Source organism: Eleginops maclovinus, chromosome 16, assembly GCF_036324505.1.
Source record: "Eleginops maclovinus isolate JMC-PN-2008 ecotype Puerto Natales chromosome 16, JC_Emac_rtc_rv5, whole genome shotgun sequence".
Taxonomy (NCBI): Eukaryota; Metazoa; Chordata; class Actinopteri; order Perciformes; family Eleginopidae; genus Eleginops; species Eleginops maclovinus.
Window position 1 is genome coordinate 3,511,786 of NC_086364.1, and position 14,902 is coordinate 3,526,687.

The following is a 14,902-nucleotide window of genomic DNA, read 5'->3' on the forward strand; positions in this document are numbered from 1 at the left end:
GCCATCACTTCCACTAGCCATCTTGTTTGTTTTTTTTTAAATCGCAGCGCTTTCTCTCACTCTCGTCATTGGTCTCTGTATCTCTCTCTCTCTCTCTCGAGCCTCCAGCCCTCCGCGCTCTCGGCGTTGCTATGCCTAAACCGCTCTGCTGCAATTCATCATGGGTAACGTCGTGCGGAAGCCAGTACGTTTCAACTATTCAACTCAACTATTCTCAGCCTCAGCAATGCATTGCGCATACAGTGCCAAAACTATTTCTGCGTTGATACATGATTTAAGCGGCACCTACAGGAGGGAGGAACTTTCTCTCTCGTTGCGTTTCAAAAGAGAAAACAGATGTCACTCAGTTTTCAATGGAAAACACATGCCAACGTTCATTTACAGTGATGTCTGCCGTTCATGACACATAATGTGAACGAATTCACGTTCAAGTTCTTTATTGAAAAATGTGTTGCGTTCAGTTCAACGTTCACGAAAAAATGAGCGTGTTCAATGAACGCGTTCTTTTGAACTCGTTCACGCACAACACTGCTCTGAGCATCTCCATGTGCGACTGTAGGTCATTTCAATATGGTCTGTATCTCTGTCAGCACTACGAAGTTGACCATACTGCTGCTGTGTGGCTGCCAGTGTCTTAGTGAGAGGTTGTGGGTGAAATCCATCTTCAACATATACATTCATTAAGGTTCTTACAGATGAAATAAAGGACCAATGGATATCATGAAGTATTTACATGAGCCAGATATAAAGAGTAGCTTGAAACAAAAGGAAATCCAGTTAGCTACAGTATATGAAAGTGGAGCTGGCGGGGTTAATGTTAGGTCGTCTATGCTAAAATCCTACAAAGGCAGGTGGCTTTTCAACATGAGGAACGAATGCTGTGGCTGATTTGGAAATGTATGCCTCAAAATCATAAAAATTGTGTTATTATGTTGACATTAGCGTGCTGAACACAAAACTTGTAAGAATCACACACTGAAAAAACTGAAACGTTTAATTTAATTAAATGTATGATATCAACAGATTTCACATAAGTGTGTTAGGTTAGTTGAAAGCAATAATATTAAGTTAGAATGAGAAATATTGGGTTAAACTTGATATTATTGCTTAAAGATACATTTCTTGATATAATACATTTAATTAAACTCAAGGCAAGTTTTTTTTGTGTGAACGTTTGTCGGCCACAGTGCTTATTATCTGTAGTAATCTAGAATCCAATGGTTAAATCCTATTTTCGTCGAAAGCGATGCTAACGGGGTCAGCCTTGCCACAGTGTCTTTGTGACATGTATGCAAGTTCAACCACTTGTCCAACCGTAGTCCAAAAGCTAACTGTGTTTGAGCGACTGTTGTAGAAGGCAACCCAACAACAGCCAGTGGGACAAGATGGGGATTCATGAGTTCGACCTGTACATACAGTACACTGGGCACTAAAAACTGTGTACAGAAAATATTGGTTTGTTCATTTTCGAACATCACTAAAGCAAATTGTTGTTTGCTTCGATATTAATGCTCTATGTAAAATGTATTATTATGTTACACCATAGTTATTATAAGTTGGCTATGTTGCTAAATGAGTGCTAAATGTGCTTTATTTAATGCAAAAAATTGTACAAATTGATGAAAAGACCATCTATATAAATAAAAAAAGTACCCTAAAAAAGGTTTTTGTAAGGGTAAAGACTTCAACGAAGGCTCTCTTTACTTTTTTAAATGACTCAAGGCTGGTGAGCAGAATTTAAGAAAGGGTAAATGACATGATGTTACACACTGTTGTACAGTAGGTGGCGTTATGCACCTTAAAGTTGGTTGCGATCCGCCATTAAACCCAAAGAAGAAGAAGAAAGAGAAGAAGACTTCAACTTCCACAATGCCTTGCCTAGCCACTGACGTCACGTCCGGGGGTGCTGTTGGCGGGCAGAACGGGGTCGGTCGGTGCTGGTTGTTAGCTACGCGGGGGCTATTGTGTTATTCAGTACAAAAGCACACCTTGCTACCCACCCAAAGCACGACACTTACCGGTAGTTGTTTGTCTTCGACTCGCTCCGCGTCTACCACAGACCCGGTGCTCTCCCTCGGGTCTACCGTCAGACCTTTAAACCGAATCTTTCTCTGAAGGTAAGCCTCCGTTAGCTAGCTGTGCAGGGAACACAGCCATGTTGCCCTGTGGTCGAAGGGGGCCGGCCGCCTGCCTGCCTCGTGTGTTTGCTCAGGGTTCGGTGAATTGAATTACATTGCAGAAAAATCCAGTTGAACTGCATTATCAGAACCTATTTTGCGATTCGTTAAATATGTAACGCCGCGCGTGCAGGCATGATGTTAAACGGTGTGCAGCGTGTCGGCTGCGACGCTGCTCTCCTGAATCTGCACATATGTGTTAAAGTCTTTGTGCACTGGCTGTAACTGTGATTTATAGACTATCTTTTTAAATAACCTTTAATGAATTAGCCCATGTGTCCGCTGCAGTGTTGTATGTGCATGCAATGTGCAAATCACGCTCGGTGGAGGGGGAGGGAGGGTGGGGGCGGGGTGGGGGGGTTTGTTTGCGTCCCTCCCCGCAAACAAACTACCAAACATGAGTTAACGACACAGCACATGTATTTATCAAAGTAAGATTATTATTTTTTGTATTGTTAGTGTGAGACTTAACATTAAAAGTAAAGGGTTATCATTTACTACTGCAGATAACAGGGACATCTTTCCTAAGTGGCACATAAACTTCTCTTTGAAAAAGCTATCCAAAAAAACCTAAGATTTTTGCAATTTTCAAGATGGCCAATAATAGCGTAGATGTGTCATTTTTTGGGGGGGGGGGCATATTATCACTTTACTTGCTCTATAAGAATGATCTTGGTGTCAAATCATACATTTGTGACAATTCAAATAATCCTCCAGTGGTAAGATGGGTGCCTCACCTGCATGGTAGTTGATGTGGTGGGGTATTATGGGGTGTAGGAGTCCAGCATAACCAGGCACACAGGTGACATCATGGTGTTCAGTGTCAATAACAAATAATTAAATAATAAAATCACCGAAAGGTATCCAGTGGTTACATTTCTGTGGTGAAAAGACGGCCATCTCAGAAAATGGTTGCTTTTTTAAAAAGTAGCTAACAGTCTTTTTTTATTTGTATCAAATGGCCCCAGAGCTCCTTCACTGAGAGTTTGATTAAAGTGTCCTTTAATTTATCTCACCATCAGCACCATGTTAAATACACAAACCAATGCGTAACTTGTGCCTTGTTTGCAGTCATTTATGGTAGCAATGGCTTTAATTATGTAAGGAAAAGACACACTCTTTTCAGCAGATGACAATTCATAAAATATAATAAGAGTATATATCATGCTAGAGTTAACTTCCAATTCACAGCTTCGATGAAAGAGTTTAGGTGAACAGACTTTGCATTGCCGAACGACAGATAAGAATCAGGTTAAATGTAAAGTAAAATAACGCATACAAGGGTGATCCATTTTGCTGGTGAATAATGGTGCTTACTTAAACACAGTAAGAGGAATTAAGTTGTAAACAACGAGCAAAAATAGAACCTCCTTTTTCTTCTGAAAAATTTGACAGCCGTTTGTGTTACTCCCCAAATCCTCGACCTTTTACCACTCTTTATTGTGTGTCCTAGTACCTTTGGTGGGCCTGGATCTGCCTGCAATTGTGTTTTAGAACCTTGCTATTTTCTTGATGTTTTTTCAAGCCTACCTTAACACTAGACCTGTTTAACCTGCTGGGTCCTGTGGTATTCCCTGCTGATCTAACTCTCTTTGCATTGCTGGTGATGGGTCTGTAGGTCTGCTTAGATTCAGAACCTTTACTCAAACAACACATTAAATGAGGACAGGTCTTATCGAAGATTTGTTCATTTTCTTTTGTTCTTTAGAAGCAGTTTAGCCATCATGAATCACGTTAAGTGCTCCTCAAATATAACATTTCAAATTTTCTCTGTTGGCTGTAACAGAAAAAAAATGTTGTGGTATTTTGGTCAACTTTGACATTGTTCAATTTACCGCAACTCTTTCTGCGGATAGATATGCCTAGATGTGGTCCTGAGGTCAGTGCGATGACGCAGCGGTCCGCTACAGAGAAATATCAGACTGCAGGATGTCTACATTGACCAATCAGAACTAGAATTTTAGACTAAACCGTGTAATAGATTGATGAGCTATATGGAATTTTATATCTTGGTCAAAGCAGTCTTTATCCTCGCTGTCATTAATTCAACGTGGATTAATGGCCAAATCTTCCAGTAATAGTGAAAGTAAAAAACATTTGACAAAACAATGACATGGGCCTTTTTAAGATAATCAGCTGTTGTCATACAGCCAGCTGCCCCATCACTGTAAATCCCCAAATATGCTCAAATTGGATAAATGGATCACTTTCTGGTCATGTAAATGCTTAGTATCTTGCCTGTAAAGGTGTTATACATTATTAATATTACATGGCTTTATCCAATACTCGATTCTCATTGGAAAAATATTGACTGTTGCTAAGGACGACCAAGGGAGAGAAAGGAAAATAAGGTAGAAAGAAGACAGACAGGAAGTCAACACTAGCAGGAACACAGTGGGGGCTCTGCAGTGTTTCTGAACTTGTTAGCGGATCAGAAACTGTGAACACAATTGGACAGTTATAAAAACCTTGATCAGTGCTACCGTTGCTTTTTAAATGAAGTTATTGTTGGTGCGCCGTGGAACAGGTTTTTTTTTCTTATCTGAAGCTATTCTTTTATTAAGTCAATAAAATGATTTTAATTAATATTGGGAGTCAAGTAGTTAGTTTGTTTAGTATGTGGCCAAGATCCCTCTGCTATTCAGGCTCCGTTATCACCTTCAGGTGTTCTTCTTGCAGTAATGACCGCCTCGCTGCACATTATCCCTAGCATAACATTTCATTCAAAAACTTAAAAACTGCGTATTTGTCAGGTAAAGGTTGATAAGTTAGCAACACTAATCAAAGGAAAAACACTTCAGATAAGCAATGTTCTCTCCCCTCTGGTGGTTTCTAAATGCCTGTCTGTTGCTAAATAAATGCTTCGATTGTTCCCCACCAGAGGAGCCCTCAACAGACGTCAAGCTGGCGACCGTAGCAGCAAAGAAGGGCAAGAAGGTGGAGGAAGAGGAGCAGCCTGCAGCACCAGAGGCAGCAGCCGCAGCAGCCGCAGCTCCTCCACCTGAAGCAGCTGCCACCGCCCCCACCGCAGCAGCAGCAGCAGCAACAGCAGCACCTGAGGAGGAGGAAGAGGAGGAGTATGTGGTGGAGAAGGTGCTGGACCGCCGAGTGGTGAAAGGCAGAGTAGAGTTCCTGCTGAAATGGAAGGGCTTCTCAGAGTGAGTACTTCATAATGCTTGGTGGTCTCGGCCCTGAGATACGCTTTTCATTTCTCTTGTTTATCTAGGGATTAGTTTAAGTGTTACAAATAAAGACTTGGGTTATAAATTTGGGATGCACCAATATCAAATCGTTTAGCCGCGTTCGACTGTTTTTTCTGTTATTCATTCCTACGGAACCCGTAAAGGGACATGGGGAAATGAAAAATTAAAGAATGTTTCTCGTACTGATAAATCCAGAAAATTATTGATGCATAAACCCATATGGATTTTGTGTAACTCAGGAAGACCAGGGCTACACATAAGCAGTCCTCTCTGAACAGTATAACTGTATAGTGTGAGCTTGTGTTTCGTAACTTGCTTTGCGTGAACACGAGAAAGTATTTTCTCAGGGTTTTTGCAACAAAATATTGCATGAAATAGGACCTGCATTTCGGATTGTGTTTCTTTATGGATGACAGTATGACAGTTCAAGAATTAGTTAAGCTGTATTTTGACCTGGGACTTCATCATTAAGACATAATTACTTTACTTGCAAGTCATCACCGTTATGTTGTGTCTCAGAGACATTTAACATTCTGAAGTCGTGTGGTCTTTCTCGGCGCAAGAACTACACCACTTTGGATCGCGTAGTTGAGTTCATTGACGACGAGAAACTTTCGCGCGAGTACGAGAAACATTTACGTTTTTTTTTATTTCCCCATCTCCCTTTACGGGGTCCGTTCATTCCAGTGTTTTTTCATGCGTACATGATGTACTAACTTTGATAGAAAATGTCTTTAGTTTGCTGAAGTATTACCTCGTGATTCAGGAGATTTTAAGTTCAACAGACAGATACAGTGGGGCAAAAGTATTTAGTCAGCCACCAATTGTGCAAGTTCTCCCTTTTAAAAAGATGAGAGAGGCCTGTAATTTTTATCATAGGTATACCTCAACTATGAGAGACAGAATGGGAAAAAAAATCCAGGAAATCACATTGTAGGATTTTTAAAGAATTTATTTTCAAATGATTGTGGAAAATAAGTATTTGGTCAATAACAAAAGTTCATCTCAATACTTTGTTATATACCCTTTGTTGGCAATGACAGAGGTCAAACGTTTGCTGTAAGTCTTCACAAGGTTTTCACACACTGTTGCTGGTATTTTGGCCCATTCCTCCATGCAGATCTCCTCTAAAGCAGTGATGTTATGGGGCTGTCGCTGGGCAACACGGACTTTCAACTCCCTCCAAAGATTTTCTATGGGGTTGAGATCTGGAGACTGGCTAGGCCACTCCAGGACCTTGAAATGCTTCTTACGAAGCCACTCCTTCTTTGCCCTGGCGGTGTGTTTGGGATCATTGTCATGCTGAAAGACCCAGCCACGCTTCATCTTCAGTGCCCTTGCTGATGGAAGGAGGTTTTCACTCAAAATCTCACGATACATGGCCCCATTCATTCTTTCTTTTACACGGATCAGTCGTCCTGGTCCCTTTGCAGAGAAACAGCCCCAAAGCATGATGTTTCCACCCCCATGCTTCACAGTAGGTATGGTGTTCTTTGGATGCAACTCTGCATTCTTTCTCCTCCAAACACGACGAGTTGAGTTTTTACCAAAAAGTTCTATTTTGGTTTCATCTGACCATATGACATTCTCCCAATCCTCTTCTGGATCATCCAAATGCCCTCTAGCAAACTTCAGACGGGCCTGGACATGTACTGGCTTAAGCAGGGGGACACGTCTGGAACTGCAGGATTTAAGTCCCTGGCGGCGTAGTGTGTTACTGATGGTAGCCTCTGTTACTTTGGTCCCAGCTCTCTGCAGGTCATTCACTAGGTCCCCCCGTGTGGTTCTGGGATTTTTGCTCACCGTTCTTGTGATCATTTTGACCCCACGGGGTGAGATCTTGCGTGGAGCCCCAGATGGAGGGAGATTAGCAGTGGTCTTGTATGTCTTCCATTTTCTAATAATTGCTCCCACAGTTGATTTCTTCACACCAAGCTGCTTACCTATTGCAGATTCAGTTTTCCCAGCCTGGTGCAGGTCTACAATTTAGTCTCTGGTCTCCTTTGACAGCTCTTTGGTCTTGGCCATAGTGGAGTTTGGAGTATGACTGTTTGAGGTTGTGGACAGGTGTCTTTTATACTGATAACGAGTTCAAAAAGGTGCCATTAATACAGGTAACGAGTGGAGGACAGAGGAGCCTCTTAAAGAAGAAGTTACAGGTCTGTGAGAGCCAGAAATCTTGCTTGTTTGTAGGTGACCAAATACTTATTTTACCGAGGAATTTACCAATTAATTCATTAAAAATCCTACAATGTGATTTCCTGGATTGTTTCCCCCATTCTGTCTCTCATAGTTGAAGTGTACCTATGATAAGAAATACAGGCCTCATCTTTTTAAATGGGAGAACTTGCACAATTGGTGGCTGACTAAATACTTTTTTGCCCCACTGTATTTGAGCTGTAACCTCATGAACTAAAACCATACGTCACCAATAATGTGGGAAATATGTGGAACATGTTGAAGTCGGTATGGAGTCTCCATCAGACGGTACAGAATAGACTGCGACAGTCTGTTAAACTCCAGTCTGAGCTGAGCACCTCATCATAACACCTGTGTCCAGAGATCAAAGGTTTCCATGGAGATGTGATCAGTGAAAGGAGAGCCTCTCATGGATCTGAGTGAGAAATAAACCTCTTTTAAAGACATTTCTGTCCGTCGTTGAAACACGGTAGCTGCTATCGTTAAATTCCCACAGAACCCGTGTTAGAGCCAGTTTACTTTGGAACTTTTAGATTTGAACACTTGGCTTACTAATATAAGGCTTTAGAACAGGGGTGTCCAAACTACGACCCGGGGGCCAAATGCGGCCCGTGGGCCATTTTGAATCGGCCCTCTGCAAATTCTAAAAGTATAATGCAATACGGCCCACAAACTAAACTTCTGCTAGTCTTGTACTTCTCAAATATATATGTTAAAATATATTAATGAGCGCAATGTTCAAATAAATTCAGTCATTTAAAATGTAAAACATTTTCTAACAAATCTGAGTTGATAAAAAAAGCCCAATAACTTATTTCTATAATAAGCTTGAAATGGAACCTTCATATTTACTCTTATTATCAGCAATCTGAGGCTTCTGTTTTAAGGAATGAGCTGCTAACACAATAATGAAACCCTAAAGAGAGACGGGATGTAGGCTGTTTTTTTCTGTAAGCGTTTTCAAGTATCGTGCATTATTCACCTACATTTGATTTGTTTTGCTAACTTATAACTTAACTTATGAGGCAATATTCACCTCCATAAGGGGCCCAGCTCTCCGTATATTTTTCTGTATGTGGCCCTCGGTGAAAAAGGTTTGGACACCCCTGCTTTAGAGTAAAAGTCTTTACTATTTTTGTGAGTCACAATACTGTTTAAAATATGTAAAATTATATGAGTAATAAGTTATTTAAAGTCTATATTCTTTTGCTGTCAGGGGTTATGATGCGCATGTCTGTGTGCCCTTATATGGCAGGACATTCGGACACAGCTGTGTGGGTTACTAGACGGGATGCGCTATAATCTTTTGACCGTGTTCTGTTATAGTATTTGAGACGGAGACATACCTTTTTATTTACGTTGAAGCAGGAAAGTTTATGTTCTTGTTTGAATGCCGGATCAATCAATAAATATGTTGTGGTTCAACTCTACCATCTCCGTTTTTGGAGGCAAAGAGAGGCGCGTCATGACCCACAATCCCGACAGTCAGAAAGGGCCTTTTTGATTTTAACAACCCGTGGTGAGCATTTTGTGTGTGTGTTTGGTGTACTTTCAGGTCAGTAATGTGGCTCCTCTGGCAGTTTATCTGAAGGTGTACAGCTGTGAGGAAAGATGGAGCTACATTTACAATGGGCTTTAATGGAGACATGTGAGAAGTTTTGGTCTTCTCGCATGTCTTTGCTTCAAACATGGTATTTTTGAAGACGTGATTACACTTAATTCCTTAAATATGATGCCCATGGAGTGTAAGGTATTTGACTTATGACAGGTTCGACATATGTTTTAGAGAAATGTCCAGCTCTCCTCCACTCTGTTTTAAGATCATAGCACTCTCGACTTAACGACCAGTGCAATACAATCTGAAAAAGGCTTTACCAAGTTCCAAACTAAGAGTCATTTTTCCTGAAGTATGATCTGATTTATAGGTTGTGTAATACGAATGTCAGAAAGACATGTAACATTTTTAAGTTGGAATGAGGTTTCTGAGTGGAAGTATGAAGGAGCAGTTGAAGTTGCATGAAGACTTTTCAAATCTGAAGAGGTTTTCCATCGAATTATCGGTAATATCTCTAGAATTATGAAAGTTATGAATGTGAAAGCACGCATGTCCTAATCGATCTGAACGTTTTGATGTTTGAACTGAGTTTCTGTGATGTGGAATGGGGGAGCAAGCAAAAAAACGTGGCGACTTTTTTCCGGAAACACATTTTACCGTAAAAGAACAAATGTTCACACCAAACTAGAAGCCTTTCAGATTTGAAAGAAAAAACTGCAATGTGTTGCCAGAAACTAGGAGTGACCCAGGTGTAACATCTTTCAGGGAGGATAACACATGGGAGCCGCAGGACAACCTGGACTGCCCGGACCTCATTGCAGAGTACATGCAGAAACACAAAGAGAAGGAGGAGAAGAAGAAGGAGGGCAAGAGGAAAGTGACCAGCGAGGCCTCGGGAGACTCAGAGGAGCGAGTGAGCAAGAAGAAGAAAGAGGAGGTGAGCAAAGACACCTTAACAAACCCAACGCGACAGCTGCTTTAACGAACACTGCTGCATCATCATTTCTCTCTGCTCACATCTCCAGGAGAAGGCCCGAGGTTTTGGCAGAGGTCTGCAGCCAGAGAGAATCATCGGAGCGACAGACTCCAGCGGAGAGCTGATGTTCCTCATGAAGTGGTGGGTCTCACTGTCTTTCAAAAGGCTTTATTAAGATCGCTTTAGGGTGGAATCACTGTAAAGTCCTGTTGTGGACCCAGAAAAGTTGAGTCACCCAAGGTTTGTTAGAAATCTAAAGTACGGGATGAAGCATTTCTGACATTTTCAGGATCAACAATGGCAGCTTTCACCAAAAAATGCCAATATTTGTACTCTGTGGGATTATTTTAATCTGAATCATTTGGATTGGACAGATTGCTTATTTATTTGTAAAATAAATTGTCCAAAGTCGACATATTAATTTCACCCTGTGCTCTCTATATCCAATGGTCACAACACTGCTCATGGTAGTCAAAATCAGCCCAAAGAGAGCACAGTGGCCACTTTGTGTTTACATCTGCCATTTCTGATCCTGAAAATGTCAGAATTGAATCAGCATCCTCAATAACTTCCAAAACCTCTCCTTAACTGTCCAAATTGGTCACGACATTTTGTAACTGTAATCCACATAAGCTATAGTGCAATTTATGCAATAAGGGTGCTCAACATTTCCAGGTTCACACTGCTCGTAACCAGACTATTAGAGGAGTTTTAACTTTAAAATGAGTATAGAAAAATTGGCATATTCTTATCGAATACAATTTGGATCCAGGGCGGGTGTGGAGATGGTAAATAAAGAGTAGTAAACACCTTGCTAAATTCAGCCCAGAGGGGGGGGGGGGGGGGGGGGTGACAGCATCGCAAAACATCCATGTGGTGGCAGGATGTGCAATGGGCAACATCAGAAAAATCCTGCCACCACATGGATGTGTGGCGATGCTGTCACTATGGTGATAAACATAAACACACGACATGGTTCGTGAATGATCCCTCTCTTTGTACTGGGAGACCTTATTCTTGTCCTGAATTGAAACATTTGGGGGGGGGGGGTTGCTGTTTATTCCTGCGCACGGAAGAGAAAGAGAAAGGAGGAAAAAGAACGTGACACGTAGATGCTGAGGAAAGAAAGCTGTGTTCACAAGATATACTCGGTCAGCTTCAACTTCAGGAGCTCCAACTGTTAGCTGCTAGCTTCAGTTTGTTTATGGTTGGAGTATAACAATAAGGATGCTGCAATTTTGACAGTGTTTACTGTTGTACTGAGTGTTTATTTTGTTTGTGGGCATGCCAGCTTTGCATCCTTAAATAAGTAAATAAGGCAATAGATACACATCATAAACTGACCGATAAATCTACATCCTTAAAACAGTTTTTCTACAATTTGTACCTTCTTTGCTCCTCCTCCCCCCCCCTTGTCTCCTCCCTTTCTCTGGAATTAAAATCCACAGGAAGAACTCGGATGAAGCCGACCTGGTCCCCGCCAAAGAGGCCAACGTCAAATGTCCCCAGGTGGTCATCTCTTTCTACGAGGAGCGCCTCACCTGGCACTCCTACCCCACAGAGGAGGAGGAGAAGAAAGAGGAGGAGAAAAAAGACTAGATGAGTAGAGGAGGAGGAGGAGGAGGAGGGGGTGGAGGAGGTGCAGACACGAGAAGAGAAGAAAGGAAGTGTGGAGGTGCATTGCTGGTAAACTGTTAACCGCTGGTAATTGATTCTATCAGCCTCTTTGGGGGAAAGCAAAAGAGCCGCTGTGTGGAAAGGTGTTCCTGCCCTGAAGGAGGCGGGGCTCCAAAAGATGCTCCATTCTGTTTCTCCACTTCGGAAAATCTCTTCTCTTTGTGCCGCTCGGTTTCTTTATTTTCTACATAGTCAAACTCTCAAACTGTACAGTCTCCCATGACACGGACAGCTGGACATACATGATCACAGTCTCATGACGTCTAAACATGTCCTAATACGGACGCCAGCCAGTGATCAAACACCCAGCGCTTGTACTTCCTGTTACATTCTTTTATTGACCTAACTGCTCTGTATTATATCAAACTGTTAGTTGTGGATTTGCTCTCATTCGGGGGAGGTTCAGAGGCAAACCTGTAGCTTTTTCTGTGAATGTAAAACTGTCCATCTGCCATATTTCTATCACAGTATTTGTCAAAGGACCCCACCTCCCCACCAGTGTAGTATACAGAGTTCATTCCATGGCAGCTGTGGCTGGTTTTACCCCCATTTTACTCCTGCCTTTTTAATCCTTTTATGGAATTCCTCTCCAATGGAACTGAGGCTGGTTGGATAGCTGCCAGAGGGACTGGGAGAGAAGGAACACAGTCGGCATCTGGCAGGTTCTTTATTTTCCAAACTGGGTGTCTTCAGGTGAAGAGTGGAGATGGCCTTTGACCCGTAGGTTATCGGACAACCCGAAAGAGTGGTGCAGGGAGGATGTATCTTTGCAAGTCAGCATGGCAAGGACTCCCTGTAGGAAAAAATAAACAACGGGATTTTTTCTGAATTTGTCACGTTAAGCATAATGACATTTAGATCGACCACCGTTTCAAAACACTTACACATTTTACCAAAAAATGTGGCAAGTCTCGTGAGCTTGTGTTAACCAGAGTCGGAACATGCTTACTCATTTCATGGACTCATTCCTGCACCACTCTATAGACACTCCCTATAGTTTGCTCTCCCCGATACCAGCGCTGAATTTATTTTTTGTATGCATTTTCTGTAAAAGTGAGACACCGGGTTTAATTAAAAGCCAGCCAGAGTTAAATGTGTCTGTTTTTATTACCGAGCTGCACGCTTTTCTGTTGGACGATCGGCAAACATGTGACGCTAACGCCAGATTGACTGTCAGTGTGGGAGCCATGTGTCGGTGAACCGTTCACTTACTCTCCCAGCTACGTTAGCGCCAGCCAGCCTATTTAGGTGGAGGGGAATTGGTAATAGTCCTGCTACGTAAGCCGGTAGGTGGAAATCAGAACTTGTTTTTGACCTTTGTTTTGTCTCACTCAGCTATCGCTTTGTTTTAACACTTTTTCAGCCTGTGCAGCCGGGCAACAATCGCACGTGATGAATTAGCTTGCGCCAAGTTTTTCCTGGATACTGTAACATATTCTAAAATGGTCTGTATTTAGTTTGAACACACTAGAGTTTCTCTCGGTTGTAAAGGTGTTGAGTGTGGCCCGGCTGTGCTTATTTCTGTGTATACTGTATTAAAGCTAGCATCGTTGCGTCCTCTGATAGCAGACCCCGGTTAGCTACTTCAAATATCCTTTCTCCAATGCTCTCATTGGTTGAGACAATACTGATGCCGCCCCTCCTGTGACCCATGGTTTCTCTGTTAGTGTATTCAGAGCCAGGGAGCAACAGACCTTTAAAATAATAATATCAATACATTTGTTTATGCGCATACAAATAACTCGGCGTTAATTATTAAATGTGATAATAACTCGTTAACTTGCGCAGCAGCTGTGTTTGTTATTGTAGCTCAGCCTCATGTCACATTTTCTAAATGATTCCTTCCTTATTATATATATATATATATATATTTACCAAATTCCCGCCCAAGTCTTTATTACTAAAAGGTCATTTGTTCTGTAATGTCCTCACACTGAACCCGTCAGTGTTACTGCGACTCGGTTCTAGCTTATTCAGTAACTTTGCTAGGCAGTGGTTAGCTTCTAGCTTCCAGTCAAACTCCGAGCGATGCTAATTCTATTGCTACTGTACACTATCTGCTGCTGGGGCTTCTTGTGTGTTCCCACACTACTAATCATTTTCTAGATGGTTCTTTAGGACTTCTGACCTTGTGGGGAGTAAAACGTTGTTCACCCAGTATGCCTTTTGTCGTACTTCCCCGTTGATAGGAAGGGTTGGATGTGCTGCACCTGGGTCTGCTAGTTAGCGTTTTCTATATTGTTCCTTAACCGTTTCTCTATTTAGCCGATTAGCTTGTGTTGTCCTGTTGCATGTTTATTGATTTCCCTTGCAATGTCAGGGCCAATCTACTTCTGTCTGTTTTGATCAATAAAGTGTTTCTGTTTTGGTAAATCTTTGTTCCTTGGTGTTTTAATTCATCCCTTTTGAAGATTACAATGTTTACTTCTGATGTCATTTGGAACAGGAGATAAGTCGGAACACATTAAGAGTGGTTTCTTTCATTTGATTTGGTCTAAAGCACTTGTGTAACTGCTGAGGCTGCACTGTTAGATCTGAATTTATTCTTTAGTCTGTCACATTTTAGAAACACTAGATTTGACGGAATAAAGACACAACTGGGAGCCAGATATCCCAACCTCCGCTCCAGGAAGTGTGGATGGCTTTTTTTCTTCAGGTGCTTCCAGAGTTGGGTGTAGGAATACTCTGTCACAGTAAAAGTCTTCATTCAAATGTTCCTCCAGTGAAAGTAGAAAGTACTCTCATCTAAATGTACTTAAAGTAGCGACAGTAAAAGTAGTCATTGTTTGATTGGTCCATTTCAGAATAATATCTCTGATATGTTTTATAATTATTGATCATTAAAGTGTTCTCAGAGCTGGTAAAGGTGCAGCTAGTTTGAATGGCTTTGTATACTGCAGGGTAGCTGCTGAGTTTACTCCAGGTGAACTAAAGTCTGATTTAAGGGCTGATTATATTTACCATCAGTAATCCAGATCTGTAAAGTAACTAAAGGGATTAAATAAATGTACTTAGTTACTTTACATCACTGGGCACACCTGACTAATCAACAAATGGGTCATCCATTAATCTGAAGTTTAACGTTGTAGCTATGTTTTTTTTTTTTATGTAAAGA

General features: G+C 41.6%; 1 protein-coding gene across 1 annotated transcript; it reads left to right on the plus strand.

Annotated features, from left to right (window-relative positions):
* The first annotated feature begins 1,875 nt into the window (after nt 1-1,875).
* On the plus strand, nt 1,876-14,160 carry LOC134877786 (chromobox protein homolog 1-like). Its single transcript, XM_063903427.1, has 5 exons — nt 1,876-2,117; nt 5,059-5,335; nt 9,900-10,071; nt 10,160-10,251; nt 11,559-14,160. The coding sequence occupies exons 3-5, from the start codon at nt 9,961-9,963 to the stop codon at nt 11,707-11,709; spliced, it is 354 nt and encodes a 117-aa protein (XP_063759497.1). The 5' UTR covers nt 1,876-2,117; nt 5,059-5,335; nt 9,900-9,960; the 3' UTR covers nt 11,710-14,160.
* The last annotated feature ends 742 nt before the right edge of the window (nt 14,161-14,902 follow it).

Excerpts from the sequence above, each read along its gene's own strand:
- LOC134877786 (XM_063903427.1), top strand. The coding sequence starts at position 9,961 with ATGCAGAAACACAAAGAGAAGGAGGAGAAGAAGAAGGAGGGCAAGAGG. Across the intron at positions 10,072-10,159 it reads GCAAGAAGAAGAAAGAGGAG|GAGAAGGCCCGAGGTTTTGG; the intron begins GTGAGCAAAGAC and ends TCACATCTCCAG. Across the intron at positions 10,252-11,558 it reads CTGATGTTCCTCATGAAGTG|GAAGAACTCGGATGAAGCCG; the intron begins GTGGGTCTCACT and ends TAAAATCCACAG.